This window comes from Mangifera indica, chromosome 13, assembly GCF_011075055.1.
Source record: "Mangifera indica cultivar Alphonso chromosome 13, CATAS_Mindica_2.1, whole genome shotgun sequence".
Lineage (NCBI taxonomy): Eukaryota > Viridiplantae > Streptophyta > Magnoliopsida > Sapindales > Anacardiaceae > Mangifera > Mangifera indica.
In genome coordinates, this window is record NC_058149.1 from 6732716 (window position 1) to 6747924 (window position 15209).

The following is a 15209-nucleotide window of genomic DNA, read 5'->3' on the forward strand; positions in this document are numbered from 1 at the left end:
TATAAATAATTAAAATCCCTAAACTTTAGGAAACAAAAACATAACAGAACTATATTTTAGGAAATAACAGATTTCAACACCTCCCCTCAAGCTGGGCAATAAATGTTAAGTATGCCAAGCTTGGAACACATATTTTCAAACTGAGATCTAGGTAACGCCTTGGTGAAAATGTCTGCTATTTGAGAATTGGTAGGAATATAGTTCAACTTGATAACTTCCATTTCAATCTTCTCCTTGATGAAATGCTGATCTATCTCCACATGCTTTGTTCGATCATGATGAACTGGATTTTTGGCTATGTTAATAGTTGCTTGATTATCACATAACAACTCTATAGGCATAACATTGGGAACCTTTAATTCTTCCAACAACCTTTGTAGCCATATTCCTTCACAAATTCCTTGCGCTAAAGCTCTAAATTCAGCTTCTGCGCTGCTGCGAGAAACTACTGATTGTTTCTTGCTATGCCAGGTTACTAGATTACCCCAAACAAAAGAACAATACCCAGAAGTAGACCTTCTATCAAGAGGTGATCCAGCCCAATCTGCATCTGTGTAAATGCTTACTTGCCTACATGCACTTTTCTTAAACCAAATGCCTCGACCTAGGGTCATTTTAAGATAGCTGAGTATCCTGTACACAACTCCCATATGTTCCTCATTTGGGCTGTTCATGAATTGGCTTACTTTACTAATAGCAAAGCCAATATCAGGCCTTGTATGAGAGAGATAGATAAGTTTCCCAACTAACCGTTGATACCTTCCTTTGTCCACAAGAGGACTTCCCTCTAGTAATCCCAACTTTGTTGATGAATCCATTGGAGTTTCGGTTGGTTCACAATCAGTCATTCCAGTTTCCTTAAGTAAATCTAGGACATATTTGCGTTGATTAATGCAAATGCCCTTCTTAGATCTTGCTACCTCCATACCTAGAAAATACTTTAGACAACCAAGATCCTTGATTTCAAATTGTTTGCCCAAGAATATCTTCAACTTCTGAATTTCATCTTCACTATTGCCTGTGATGATGATATCGTCTACATAAACTATAAGAACGGTAATAAAGCCATTTGAAGTATGATTTACAAACAAAGTATGATCTGTTTGACACTGAAGATAGCCAAACCCTTTCACAGACTTTGTAAACCTTTCAAACCAGGCTCTTGGTGACTGTTTTAGCCCATACAAGGATTTCTTTAGTCTGCAAACTTTGTTCCCAAACTCTGCTTCTAAACCAGGTGGATTATCCATGTATACCTCCTCCAACAAATCACCATTTAAGAATACGTTTTTCACATCCATCTGATGTAGTTGCCAATCTAGATTCACTGCAATTGACAAAAGAACCCTGACTGTATTCAGCTTTGCAACTGCTCAATCTGTTCCTTGCTGAATAGATTTTCGTCACTGTCACCAGGATTATTTCCACATACAGAATATCCCTTCTTGGTCTGACTACGTGGCTTCCAATCTACTGGCCTTCCATGAATTTCCCAGCAGGTTTCCTTGTAATGGCCTGGACGACGGCAATGCTCGCACCATGGTCGGCCTTTTCTGGTTTTACCATCAACAGGATTGTTTGAATTACCTCTGGCTGCAAGTGTTGATGCGTCTCCACTGGTTGGCATTGTCTCAGACCTGAGCATTACCTTCTTTCGACTTTCTTCTCTGCGCACATCAGAAACCACCTCTCGAATGGAGGGCAGTGGCTTAACACTCAATATTCTGCCACGAACCTCATCCGGGTTATCATTCAAGCCGATAAGAAATTTAAAAATCCTCATCTCTTTCAGGTATAATTTGAAAACAGCTCCATCATCATTACACTTCCAGTTTAACTTGTTGAATATGTCTACTTGCTGCCAAAGGTGTGACAATTTATTGAAATACTCTATCACCGTTAGATCACCTTGCTTCATTTCATGTAAAACTCCTTCAATTCTAAACCTCTCCGAAATATTATCCTTATTTGAGTAGGTTTCCTTCACAGCTTCCCAAACTTCATAGGCTGTTTCATACAATAGGAAATTTTCTCCAACCTCTGGTGTCATGGAATTTATGAGCCAAGACATCACCTTACTGTTATCAGCCTCCCAAATCTTGTACCCCTTGTCTTTCTTCTCTGGAATCTCCACATCTCCTGTGATAAAATCAACTTTACCTTTCCCCTTAATGTAAAGCATAACAGATTGTGACTAGGGCAAATAATTATGCCCATTTAACCTGTGGTTTGTGATGATTTGAGAACTTTGAGATAGATCGACGGTACTTCCTCCAGAGGATAAACCTTCAGAATTGACATTCAAAGCAATTCCAAATTTTGACATGTCTGAACCTGAGGTATTGCCAGAGATGTAGTTTTTATCGGAGGAAGTAACAGAGATAAGTATTGCCAGGAAAAACAATGATGAATATAGCTGGAGTTGGCTCTGATACCATAAAGAAATATGGAAAAGAAAAATATATTTCCTATTATTTTCTGTACAAAACTCACCCACATATATACAACTAGTATTAGCCTATAATTAGAAAATATATCTCCTAACTTAATTAGAGAATCAATCTCCTACCTAGAATAGGAAACTTATAAATAATTAAAATCCCTAAACTTTAGGAAACAAAAACATAACAGAACTATATTTTAGGAAATAACAAATTTCAACAGATTTCAACATATGCCTTTCAGAGAAATTCAGATTAGGGATGTGTGTGTGGGTACATATAAATATATTTAAAAGGAGCATGTGGCTCTCGATGAAGGAATGCTTCACTTTCCATTTTTAATTTGGCCAAAAGACTTAGTCCCACTTAAGGTTCACCCCGTTTTCAAATACATACATGCAAAATTTTAAGAACTCAAATATTTATTCATATATTGTTAAACTTAACCAAAATTATTAGTTATAGGGGGTAAAATCATCATTTTATTATTAAACACTTAAAACCTAAAAACTTGTATTATTTTCCCCCTTGATTGAAAAAACTGACATTTTCCCCTTAGGATTTAGTTTTGAAAAATTTACTTTTTTCCTGTAGTTTTTCCTTCTTTCTCCGATGATAGAAATTTGTTTCCGCACTCGACTAACCTTTTCACCATCTTCTTCTCTTGTCGTCGACCTTTCTACTGTTGCAATTTCTTCAGATGAAGATGAAACGTTTTCGTTTCATAAAGAGATGAAGATGATTCGTCGTCTTCGTCTCTTCGACTGGATGAAGGCGATTCGTCTTCGTCCCACCGATGGATTGACATTATAAGATTCGTCTGATATCTATTTGTTTGTCAGACAAAAATAAATCATCTTTGTCTGACTTAAGAGACGAAGATGACAAATCATCTTTGTCTCTTCATTGGATGAAGACAATTCGTATTTATCCAATAAAACTACAACAGTAGGAAGTTGACGACATGAGGATTGAAAGATTGACCAATGGGGGAAATAGATTTTGGTCATCAACGAAAGAAGAAAAAACTCTAAAGGGAAATGAGAAGTTTTCAAAACTTAATCATAGGAGAAAATACTAGTTTTTCAAATAAAGAAAAAAAATGATATAAATTTTTAGGATTTTAGAGTTTAGTGGTAAAATAATAATTTTATCCCTTATAACTAATAATTTTGGTTAAATTTAATAACTTATTTATGTGTATTTGAGTTTTTAAAATCTGATGGGTATATATTTGAGAATATGCTAAACCTTGCCTTCTAATTTTTAGTTAAACGGGGAGACGGGGACAAAGAAAGCTGCCTCCGCCCAGCCAATTAATTGGACGCATGGGCTGACTTGTAATTGAAATGAAAGTGACATGTGACTTTGTGTGCGGTGTTGGGCTAACCACATATGTGCACAGATGGCCCCAACTGCCACCCATTAGAGTCAACCAGGCATGAAACGGACTTCTTCAATACATTTAGACGTTATCCCAGATCATTCAACCAACCAATGAATCATAAACAAATGTTACTTTCTCTACATATTTTCCAACAACCTAAGGAAGAAATGAATAAAGTTATGTAATATAATCCTTAACCCAATAATTTAAAAGTTACGACGAGGTAAAAGTATCCCATCAAGTTTAATTATAATATTGTGCACCTCTGCGATTGAATCCATAATAAACTTTAATTACAACCTTGCCAATTATTTTTTCTAACTTAATCAAAATAAGATACGATTTATATATGATATATAATTTATTTGCAAATATATTTGGACAATTTACGATAGACATAGTAAAAAGGTTCCCTCGCCTAAGCCCTTGTTTTGGCATAATCCACAAAATTTTAGTTCATATTTGCATAAATTGTCATTGTGTCAATTTAAAAATATTATTTTTTTTTAAATTTGGGTAGGAGGTCATTGCCCAATGACAACGACTCAATATCCACCCACCAATTAGTCGTTGTTAGGTTGATAGCCCAACGAATATTATCCGTTGCCTTTCTCAAATTTTTTTTTGTTAAATTTCATATAAATATCCCGTTCTCGATTCACATTGTCACATTATAATCCACTCACCTCTGTCCTTAATTTTCTCAATCTTAATATTTCTACACAATTTTCAAGTGTTACATTCTATCATTCAATTTTCACTTCTACCAAACTAACTTGTTTCCATTTTGTATTTTTAGAACTTTGTCAATTATTATTTTTATTTTATTTATATCATATGGATCCAAGATCAAATGGGTAAAATCAATTTAAATATTTCAATAATAAAAAAATCAATATATTGATGAAAAACCACAATCGTAATAGCATGCAATTGCAATACCCCTAATTAAAAAAAAAAAGGGCAAAAATCAATGATGTGGAAATACTTTGATCAAATTGAAGAAATTATAATATGTGTTATCAGTTTCTTCTTCTTAGTAACTACTTTAAGCAATTAATGGGCAGTTGTTATGAAGCTGAAAACAGTCTGTAACTGTAATACCTTTACTCCACTTTTCAGTTATAATCCTTAATGGTGGGATGATTTTTAAGTTTCATGAGAGGGGTCCCTAACTGAACGGATTTTGAATACACATACAACATTTGTTTTGAAGTCTCAATCACTAGAAGCACTTCCATTCAAGAAATCTACATTAGCAATAATCGGAGGTTAGTTTTATATTCTGTAAATTATATTTTCGGTTTATATCTTGTATATTTTGTATTTGTGCATAGATAAAAACATACTTTTTTATCCAACATATGGTATCAAAGCATATTTAATCTCCAACTTGTTTTGGTGTTGATCTTTGTGCAAAATTTCATGTTTTCCTTAATTTCTTTAGATAGAGAAAATTAGTGTTTGAAAAGTTTTGCACAAAATTTTTGGTTAAATGAATTCCACATAAAAAATTGAAAATTTTAATATATAGAATCAAAATCAGAGTTCCATAAGATGATTTACGGTGATTTTATGATTCAATTTTGAATTTATGTTGAACGATGCGAAACAAGATCCAACCAAGTTTAGGGATCAGTTCAAGTTGATATGTCATTCAGAATATAAGGATATTGATTAAAATAACCTATTTTTTTCCTTGTATACATATATAGCCATTTTTTTTTCTTATTATACATATATGACCTAAAATATAAAATATTTAAAATATCTTTAGACTTTATATTCACCCAGTTAAGACTCACTCAATTAAGCATAAACTCATCCAATTAAGACATAAAACTCACTCACTCACTCACCAACTAAGAATAAAATATAAGATGAAATGAAATGAAAATGTAAAAAATTTTGATAACTTTGATAGTGGGAAGGTTAGTCAGGTGGTTGGTTGATCGGTTAAACACCCAACCAATCAATTTATTTTTAAAAATTGGTTGGCCGGGGCCATGACCGACCGACCAACCCATCCAACCAACCACCCGCCCTATCCTAAATCTCATAATTTTTTTCTTTCAAGACGAAGTCAACTTAAAAAGTGATTATATTTGTATAGTAGGAAAAAAAAGGTGGTTAGCCATGGCTGGCCGACAAACCCATCCAACCAACCACCTGGCTAACCCTAAATCTCATAACATTTTTTTTTCAAAGGCAAAGTCAACTTAAAAAGTGACTATATTTATATAATAGAAAAAAAAAGGTAGTTATATATGTATAAAAGGTAAAATAAATAGTTCTTCTAATCAATATCCCCATAATCTGCCTTTAAGGATGACCTTATAAAATTAAAAAAATAATTCTTTCTTGCGGTTTGAACTCAAAACCATGCAGGTTTTAGGCTTTGGACAAGTCATCGAACCAGCTGTATTTTCAAGAGCTCCTTCTGGGAACATGTTTTAACAATAATATTTTGGCAAATAAAAATTTGCTATTCATAATTGATATTAAAATTGGATTATTTCAGTATTTTAATCCAATTTATGCAGTGTTAATTACATAGATTATTTTTTTATGCATATTTAAGGTTTTTATGAAATTATTTCTAAATAATTTCTTAAAAAATATATGCATAAAATTAGATGTTATGTGATTGATATGATTTTAATTGATCATAGAGTAGTCACAATATCTTTTATTATATCAAAATTATTTATTAAGTATCTTGAGATCATATATGATTATATGATATTAATTGTAATTAATCATTGTAAATATGATAAATTTTAATCCATATGAATTTTTATTTTATTTACTTGATTATTTAAAATAAAATAACAAATTATTTTTTTAATCTGCCCACAAAAATTCAAAAAACGTATATAATTTGATAGTTTCGCTGTAAGATTTTTTTATATGTACATAAGTCTATTTAAATTAAAATATTAATCGATAGACAGTTTTTATGTTAAGTGATTTATTTATTTGTTGTATATTTATATATTAATAGAACATGATATATGTTTTTTGTATGACTCAATTTTGTGACTTAAGTATACAAGTTTATATTTATTTACAATTATTCAATTTGTAAATTTTTCTGATAATGTATGTGATGTTCTTTTTTTGAGTGGTGATAACTATAAGATTTGGAAAGAGAAAGTTTTTCTTCAATTAAGGTATATGGACAAGGATTATGCTATTAAGAATGATGAACCACTTGTGCCTATAGAAACTAGCACTTAGATTGAAGTTGCCCCATATGAATGATGGAAGCAATCCAATCGCATAAGTATGATGTTCATTAGGACATGAATATTTGCTAGTATTCATGGTTCAATCCCTAAATGTAATAATGTCAGACACTTATTAAAAACTACTAATAAACAATTTAAGTGTTTGGATAAAACTCTTGCCAGCACTGTTATGACGAAGTTATCATTGATGAAGCTTACTAGTGTTAGAGGTGTGGGTGAACACATCATGCAGATGAGGGATATAATGGCTTAATTAAAGGTTCTTGAGACTGAGATGTCTGAATCTTTTCTTGTGCATTTTATATTGAATTCACTTCCACAACGATACGGACATTTCAAAATCTCTTATAACACATAAAGAAAAATGGTCAATTAATAAACTTCTAACCATTTGTGTGTATAAAAGGAAGGAAGATTGTTGATGGAAATGGGTGACAGTGCACATATGGTTACTTAAGGAAAGAAAAAGAAGAATGAAGATAAACATAATGGAAGGGATACAATATCCATTTAGACTGAATTCAAGAAAGAGTCCAAATGTTTTTTTTTTTCTATAAAAAGAAAGGACATGTGAAAAAAGACTATTTTAAATTTAAGGCTTGGCTTGAAAAGAAAGGTAATCCATTCTTAATTATATATTATAACTCTAATATGATTGATGTAAGTCATAACACTTGGTGGATTGATTTTTGTTCTACAACCCATGGTTTAAATACCTTGCAAGTATTTGTAAACCACAGAAAGTTGATGGCCAGTGAACAGTGCATATATTTAGAAAACAAGATGCGATCAAATGTGGAAGTAGCTGGAATGTGAGATTAGTTTTAGATATTGGTTTAATATTAGATTAGTTTTAGATGTTGTCCAAATATGGATGCTTATGGTCATAAGTATTTGATCTCATTTATTGTTGATTATTTATGATTTATATATCTTTACATGCTTCATAACAAAAATGAAGCATTAGATACGTTTAAGGTTTTAAAGGCAGAAGTAGAGAAACAATTTAGAAAACAAATTAAAATCATGAGATCAAATAGAGGTAAAGAATATTATAGTAAAGACACTCAAGATGGACAAACACCTACTCTATTTGCAAGGTTTCTTGAAGAGCGTAGAATAGTTGCCCAATACACTATATTTGATTCTCCAGACCAAAATGATGTAGTAGAAAGAAGAAACTGAACTTTATTGCATATGTTGCTGAGTATGTTTAATAGCTCTAAACTTCCTAAATCATTGTGGAATGAAGCCCTTAAAACAATAATATATATATTAAACTGAGTTTCAACCAAAGCTATTTATAACGCACCATTTTAGTTATTTAAAGGTTGGAAGTCAAGTTTACGACATATACGCATTTGGGGATGCCCATTTGAAGTAATGATTTACTATCCATTACATAACACTAGAATTGTAGAATCTCGAAATGTAAAATTTCTTAAGAATAACTTTATTAGTGAGAGCGATCAATCTCAAGACTTAGTTTTTGAGAAAGATCAATCAAATGCTTAACCACTCACTTCAAGTAATAGATTGGTTGCTATTCATAACACCTCTCAAGTTCAAATGGATGTTGAACAACCAATCAATGAAGTTCCAAAAGTTGCTAATAATACTCTAGTAGATCAAATTGTTTAACAATTGACAAATATTATTGAACAACCAATCGTACAATCTACTTTACAAGAGGATGTTGATACAATATTAAATCAATCAACTAAAATAAGGAAATTAACTATATCTAGTGGTTACATAGTGTATCTATAAGAAGTTGACTATAATTTATGAGCTAGGGATGATCTTATGATGTTTTCACAAGCAATAGACTGTAATATATCTGTTTTGTAGTACAATGCCAAGAAAGATGAGATGAAATTTAAGAAAAGTAATATAGTATGGGATCTTGTTGAGTTATCTAAGGCTAAAGGCCATTAGGTGTAAATGAGTCTTCAAAACAAAGAAAGACTTATTAGGTAACATTAAAAGATATAAAACAAAACTCATTATTAAGGGTTTCACTTAAAAGAAGTGAATTTATTATACAGAGACTTTTTATCCTATCTATAAAAAAGATTATTTTCATATAATTATGACATTAGTTACCCATTTCGACTTAGAATTACATCAGATGAATATGAAAATGGCATTCCTTAATAGGGATTTAGAAGAAGAGGTTTATATGAAACAACTTGAATGATTCTCCTTTAGTGATGGTGAACATTTAGTATGCAAGCTTAAGAAATTCATATATAAATTTAAACAAGCCTCTCGTAAATGGTATTTGAAATTCCTTGAGGTCATCTTTTCATTTAATTTTGTAGAGAATATCATGGATCAATGAATATACTAGAAGGTTAGTAAGAGTAAAGTTTGTTTTCTTATTCTATATATGGATGATATTCTACTTGCAACCAATGATAAAAAGGTTGTTTTATAAGGTGAAATAATTTCTCTCTAAAAAATTTGATATAAAGGATATAGGTTAGACATCTTATATCGTTGGCATTAATATCCATATGAACAGATCTTCAAGTATCTTAGGTCTGTCTCAAGAAACTTATATCAACAAAATTTTAAAGAGATTTTGGATGAAAGATTGTTTACTAAGTATAACACTCATTGTGAAGAGTGATAAGTTTAATTTCAACCAATGCCCAAAAAATGAACTTGAAAAGAAACAAATTTAGACCATTCCCTATGCTTTAACTATTGGAAGTTTGGTGTATGCTCATGTCAACATAAAACTTGATATTATATTTGTTGTTGGGATGTTAGGGAGATATTAGAGTAACCTAGGTATAGACTATTAGAAAGTTACAAAGAAAGTGATGTCGTGCCTTCAAGGAACCAAAGAATACATGCATCTATATAGACAAATTATTAATTTGAAGGTAGTTAGTTACTCCAATTCGGATTTTGCTGGCTATGTTTATTCTAGAAAATCAACTTCTAGATACATTTTCATGTTTGTCAACAAAGTCATATCTTGGAAGAGTGTGAAATAGTCATTGGTTGTTACATCTACTATGGAGGTCGAGTTCATTTCTTGTTTTAAGGCTACATCACATGATGTAGGTTAAAGAGTTTCATATTTGAGCTTAAGATTGTTGACTCTATTTCCAAGCCAAAAAAGATTTATTGTGACAATTCAACTGTTGCTTTCTTGGTTAAAAACAATAAAAGTAGTAGTCGAAGTAAATATATTGACATTACGTATTTAGTCACAAAGGAAGTGTAAAAGAATATAAAGTGGTTATTAAACACATCAATACTAAATTGATGATTGTTGATCCTTTAACAAAAGACATGCCCCCAAAGAGTTTTAAGGATCATATAGAGCGTATAAGAGTTGGTCTCATGTTATAATTGTGATGGGAGTTGGTTTCATTGTATGATTGATGTATATACATTTTCTGAATAATGAAAATCTTATTCAAATTTTCAATTGATTTGTTTTTCTCATTGTTATGTGATATTTTGTTGAAAATAACAATCATTTTAGACCAAAAATAAACATAAAGTTTATTAATCAAGTTATGAAGATATAAAATATATCGTGATACATGAAAGTTAATACTCATTTTTAAAGGACTTATCACCATGATTCGTATATTTTATTTCTTTACTTCAGTATATGGATTCATGGATTACAGACCAAGTTGGAAAATATTGGTTTCTTTTTCTTAGTAATTGCTTTAAGTACTTAATGGGTAGTTGTTATGAAGCTAAAAATGGTTTGTAACTCCCATCCCTTTACATCACTTTTCAATTATCATCCTTAATGGTGGGATGATTTTTAAGTTTCATGAGAGGGGTTCTTATTTGAATAGATTTTGAATACATATACACCATTTGCTATGAAATCTGAATCACCTGGAAGCACTTCAATTCAAGAACTGTTCTACAACAAATCTACATTAGCAATGATGAGAGGTTAGTTTTTATATCTCACAAATTATAATTTTGGTTTCTACCTTGTATGTTTTCAGTTTGCACATAGATAGAAACATTCTTTTATGTCCAACATGTGCTAGTTTGGGGGCACAATCTCTGTCACACTAGAAATGAATCTTGTAAAAATATGCCCAAACACTTCAGAGTGTAACAATAAATTGCCTTCACAAGATCAAGATGAGTGTGTGAATTTTCTTCAGGTTATCCAATTGATTTTGCCTTGGGAGAATTGTTGAACTTCATGCACAATCAACAAGTTATAAGAGACTATATATAACTAGGTGCGTTATTACTTTTGATCAATCATTTTCTTACCTTAAGGATGCAATTTTAGAATTGATGATGTGAAATAGTTTTCAACCTACTTTCAAAAGAATTCCTAGGTTAACATTAAGTTATAACATGGTTAGAAATTATGAATTAATGAAATTAAAAATTATGAAAGAACTAATTGACTTAGATGATGTTATTTATATGACTTCTAATTTATGGATAACTAGTGATAAGGAGTTAGAGTATCTTTACACAACTGCTCATTCTATTAATTTTGATTAGCAATTATGCAAAAAAGTTACTGCATCTAAGATGTAGGAATATACTTATTCTGATGTGACCATTTATAAAGTATTAGTTAACATGTTTGATGTATATACAAAATTTAATTTAATTTTTCTCTTGTATTTGATAATGTAAAATCTAATGATAAAATTGTTGAACTAATTATGAAACATTTAGGTTTACCTTTTGATAGAAAATTATTTTATGTTAGATGTATTTGTAATATCATGTATTTAATAGCACAAGATGAAATGAGTTTAGCCAAATATCAAATAAGAGAAATTAGACATGTCATCATTTACATTTCATTATTTCTATCACGTCTATAAGCATATCATCATATGTGTAAACAAATAGGATTAAGATAAAAAATAAATTAAAAATTAATGTCAAATCGAGATGAAATTCAACATATTTAATGTTAAATTCATGTGAAGGATATGAAAATGTAATTACCCAATTTTTTGACACCCAACCTAAAGATCCTGCAAGTCTTGTTTCTTAATTGAATATGATTAGGAATTTTCAATGCGCTAATGAACATGTTAGAATCCTAGAAAATGCTACTAATCAATGCTCAAGAGTTTACTATCTGACAACTTGTTTAATTTTATATTTTATGATGGAAATTAGTTTTATTTTTAAAAATTATAGGTTTCATAACGTTTTTAGAGAAATTGCAAAACAAATAGAAGACAAATTTAAATAATATTGGAAAGACACGCTTTTATTTGCAATTATATTAGATCTTAGGGCTAAATTGTGATAATTTGTTAGAATATTTAACTTTTAGAATAGATGATATTCACGATTTTTTTTCTTGAAATATAGAATGTTTATCAATATAAATATGGAAACATTGCACACACTATAAAGCCATAAATAAGTTCAAGTGGTTCATTTGCATTTGTATTATATTCTGCATGAAGGTAAGTAATCGGTAAGTTCAAGTGTCAATTATGGTGAATTTTATGATTATACGAATATTGAAAATTTTATTGAAATTATGAATTAAGGTGAAACTTTCAATATTTTTGCATAGTGAAAAACATATCAAAACACTTATCATTCGCTTTCAGTTATGACACGTGATCTACTAACACCTTCGATGTTTATTATAGTATTGAAATCAACTTTTGCAAGTAAATGCTTTCTCGATGACAAACAATCAAACTTACACCCCAATATAGTTAAGACGATTATGTGTAAAAAAGATTGAGTGACAACATAATTCAAGTTGTAGAATTGCAAAGTCTAAAATATTTTTGAAGACTTCAAGAACTTAGATATTAAAATGAGTAAACAAGTATAGATAAATATTGATATAATGATACTTCTAAATTTTTTGAGTTAGTTTACCTTTTTGTTGTATGATTTATATTATTTTTCTATCATGTAACAATGGTTTTCCTTCTCTCTAAATGAAGCCATTTTAATAAAATTTTAGAGGTGTTGTGATTATTTCACATAATTAGAAAAAGTTTATAAAGTATTAATTTTAAAAAAATTAATAAAATTGTTGTACCGACTTGTTAAGGGCCCATAAAGGCACAACGTAGGGGTCCTAGTTCGTGTCCTAGGCCTTCCCCTACTAACGAATTGGTCCAATCTGCAAGGTTCACTAATTGGTAGGCCTTAGCTTGACACAACTCATAAACACACTGGACTACATTGGGATCAGCCTGGTATAACTTATTACCATATCTAGTTCACACATAAAATTATGGGGCTTAGTGAGAAAAATAAATTAAAATATTATTGTAAATTTTAACTCTCTAATGTGAACATCAAAGGTCGTAAGTGTGGTCAAAATTTTATGTCATATTACTTTTATATCCATTCCAGCTTTGGTATGAAGTTTTCACTTATTTTAAAAAAAAATCATTCTAGCTCTCATTCTTTCTTTGTTTTTTTCCTTTGCCTTTTCTTTTCCTTATCTTTTTCCTTCACCTTTCCTTTTTGCTTGTCATCAAGCCCTATAGGTTATGTGACTTTAAAAATCTATTTATCTTATTTTAATTTTTATACATTAAACTACTTGACCAAACTCATGAAATCATACCCAAAATGTGACAAATCACTCTAAAGTGACAAGTTACAGAGATAATGATAAGACATATCTTTTACACTTAAGTCAATTTGATATGTAGTAAACAATTGTAATCAATAGTTACTAATAAAAATGGCATTGTCTTTATCATGATTCTTGTATATAAAGTAGACAAATGTTTTAAAATGGTAAAACTATGATAAGTTGTAACACCCATTTCAGAAGTACTGTTCTCTGAAGGAAGATGTTACTAACTTTGACTAAATGATTTGCATACCTTAAAATATAAACCACGTATCATATTCAACCATACCAAATTACAAAAATACCATATATCATAAATTTTGGAAAGCACAACAAAAATTGTCATATAAAACTAAAAACCATCATCCAAATGTACATAATGTGTGTAGTCTATACATAGCACAAACAAGTCTATAATATAATCACATCAACATAAAATGGAACATCATTAATGCCCTCATGCTAGAACTAAGCTCACATAACCTCAAGCAGGAGACTATTGTACATAGAGCAAAGTTATACTCACAAGATTTATAATCTTATAAGCATAAGTGAATCCATTTGTATTGAGTCATTAATAGTGTTATTGAACTTTTATGTTCAAATATTTCTTTCAAGTTTCTCCATAATTCCAATAGATTCATAATATCCACATATTCAATTCACAATCCTTTGTGGATGTGGCGTTGAAGAAAAATAGTAGCCTTTAATTTTTTTTTTAATTGCTTCTCCAAGGTTCATCGATTTTAAGTAGAGAACTTATTCAATATAATTTTTTTCATCCAATCGTAAAACAACATATCCGAGCTTTTCGAGATTTGATATTCTCACTGACTGCATGTTGATGAAAATAGCAAAACTTAATGATATGATAAAGAAAAATTATGTTAAAACTTCAAACTCATATTTATCCATATTCATAAAACTTTTAGTTTCATGATTAATATTTAGAACATTGAGCTTTAAATTAAAATATTCAAATATTTAGTTTTGATTACACTTAGGATCTTTGGATCCATATTTTTTATGATTTTTGCAAATTTCACGATGCAAATGAAATACAATCATAATTTACATTTATACATGAGAAATATTTATAAAAATTAACACGATAATAATAATAATAATAATAATAATAATAATAATAATAATAATAATAATAATAATAATAATAATAATAATAATAATAATATAAATATAAATATGCACCACAATTAGCTTTAATAAACCATCGACAACGACTTTTATTTGCTTTTATAAACAGAAAAATAAAAATAAAATAAAATAATAAAAATAATTGAAACATCTTTAGTTTGTGTTTTATAAGTAGGATAATATCTTGATTGAAATACCATATTTACATCACTGAAACGAAACAACATAATTGAAATATTAACAAAATTAAAAGATATTTAAACTAATGGTATTAATAATGTGTTATAAATAAATTATAAACTTTGCGACAATAGGATAAGGAGAACTAAGATTAATATAATAGCAAAATAAATCAAAACAGCAACAAGATGAAATTGAAAACTGTA

At 29.8% G+C, this 15209-nt stretch overlaps 1 protein-coding gene across 1 annotated transcript; it reads right to left on the minus strand.

The window, feature by feature from the left end:
- Window positions 1-1357: 1357 nt before the first annotated feature.
- On the minus strand, window positions 1358-2182 carry LOC123194143. The gene has a single exon (XM_044607308.1). The coding sequence runs from the start codon at window positions 2180-2182 to the stop codon at window positions 1358-1360; it is 825 nt and encodes a 274-aa protein (XP_044463243.1).
- Between the last annotated feature and the right edge of the window lie 13027 nt (window positions 2183-15209).

Coding starts and splice junctions, on each gene's coding strand:
- LOC123194143 (XM_044607308.1), bottom strand. CDS start 2,182: ATGCTTTACATTAAGGGGAAAGGTAAAGTTGATTTTATCACAGGAGAT.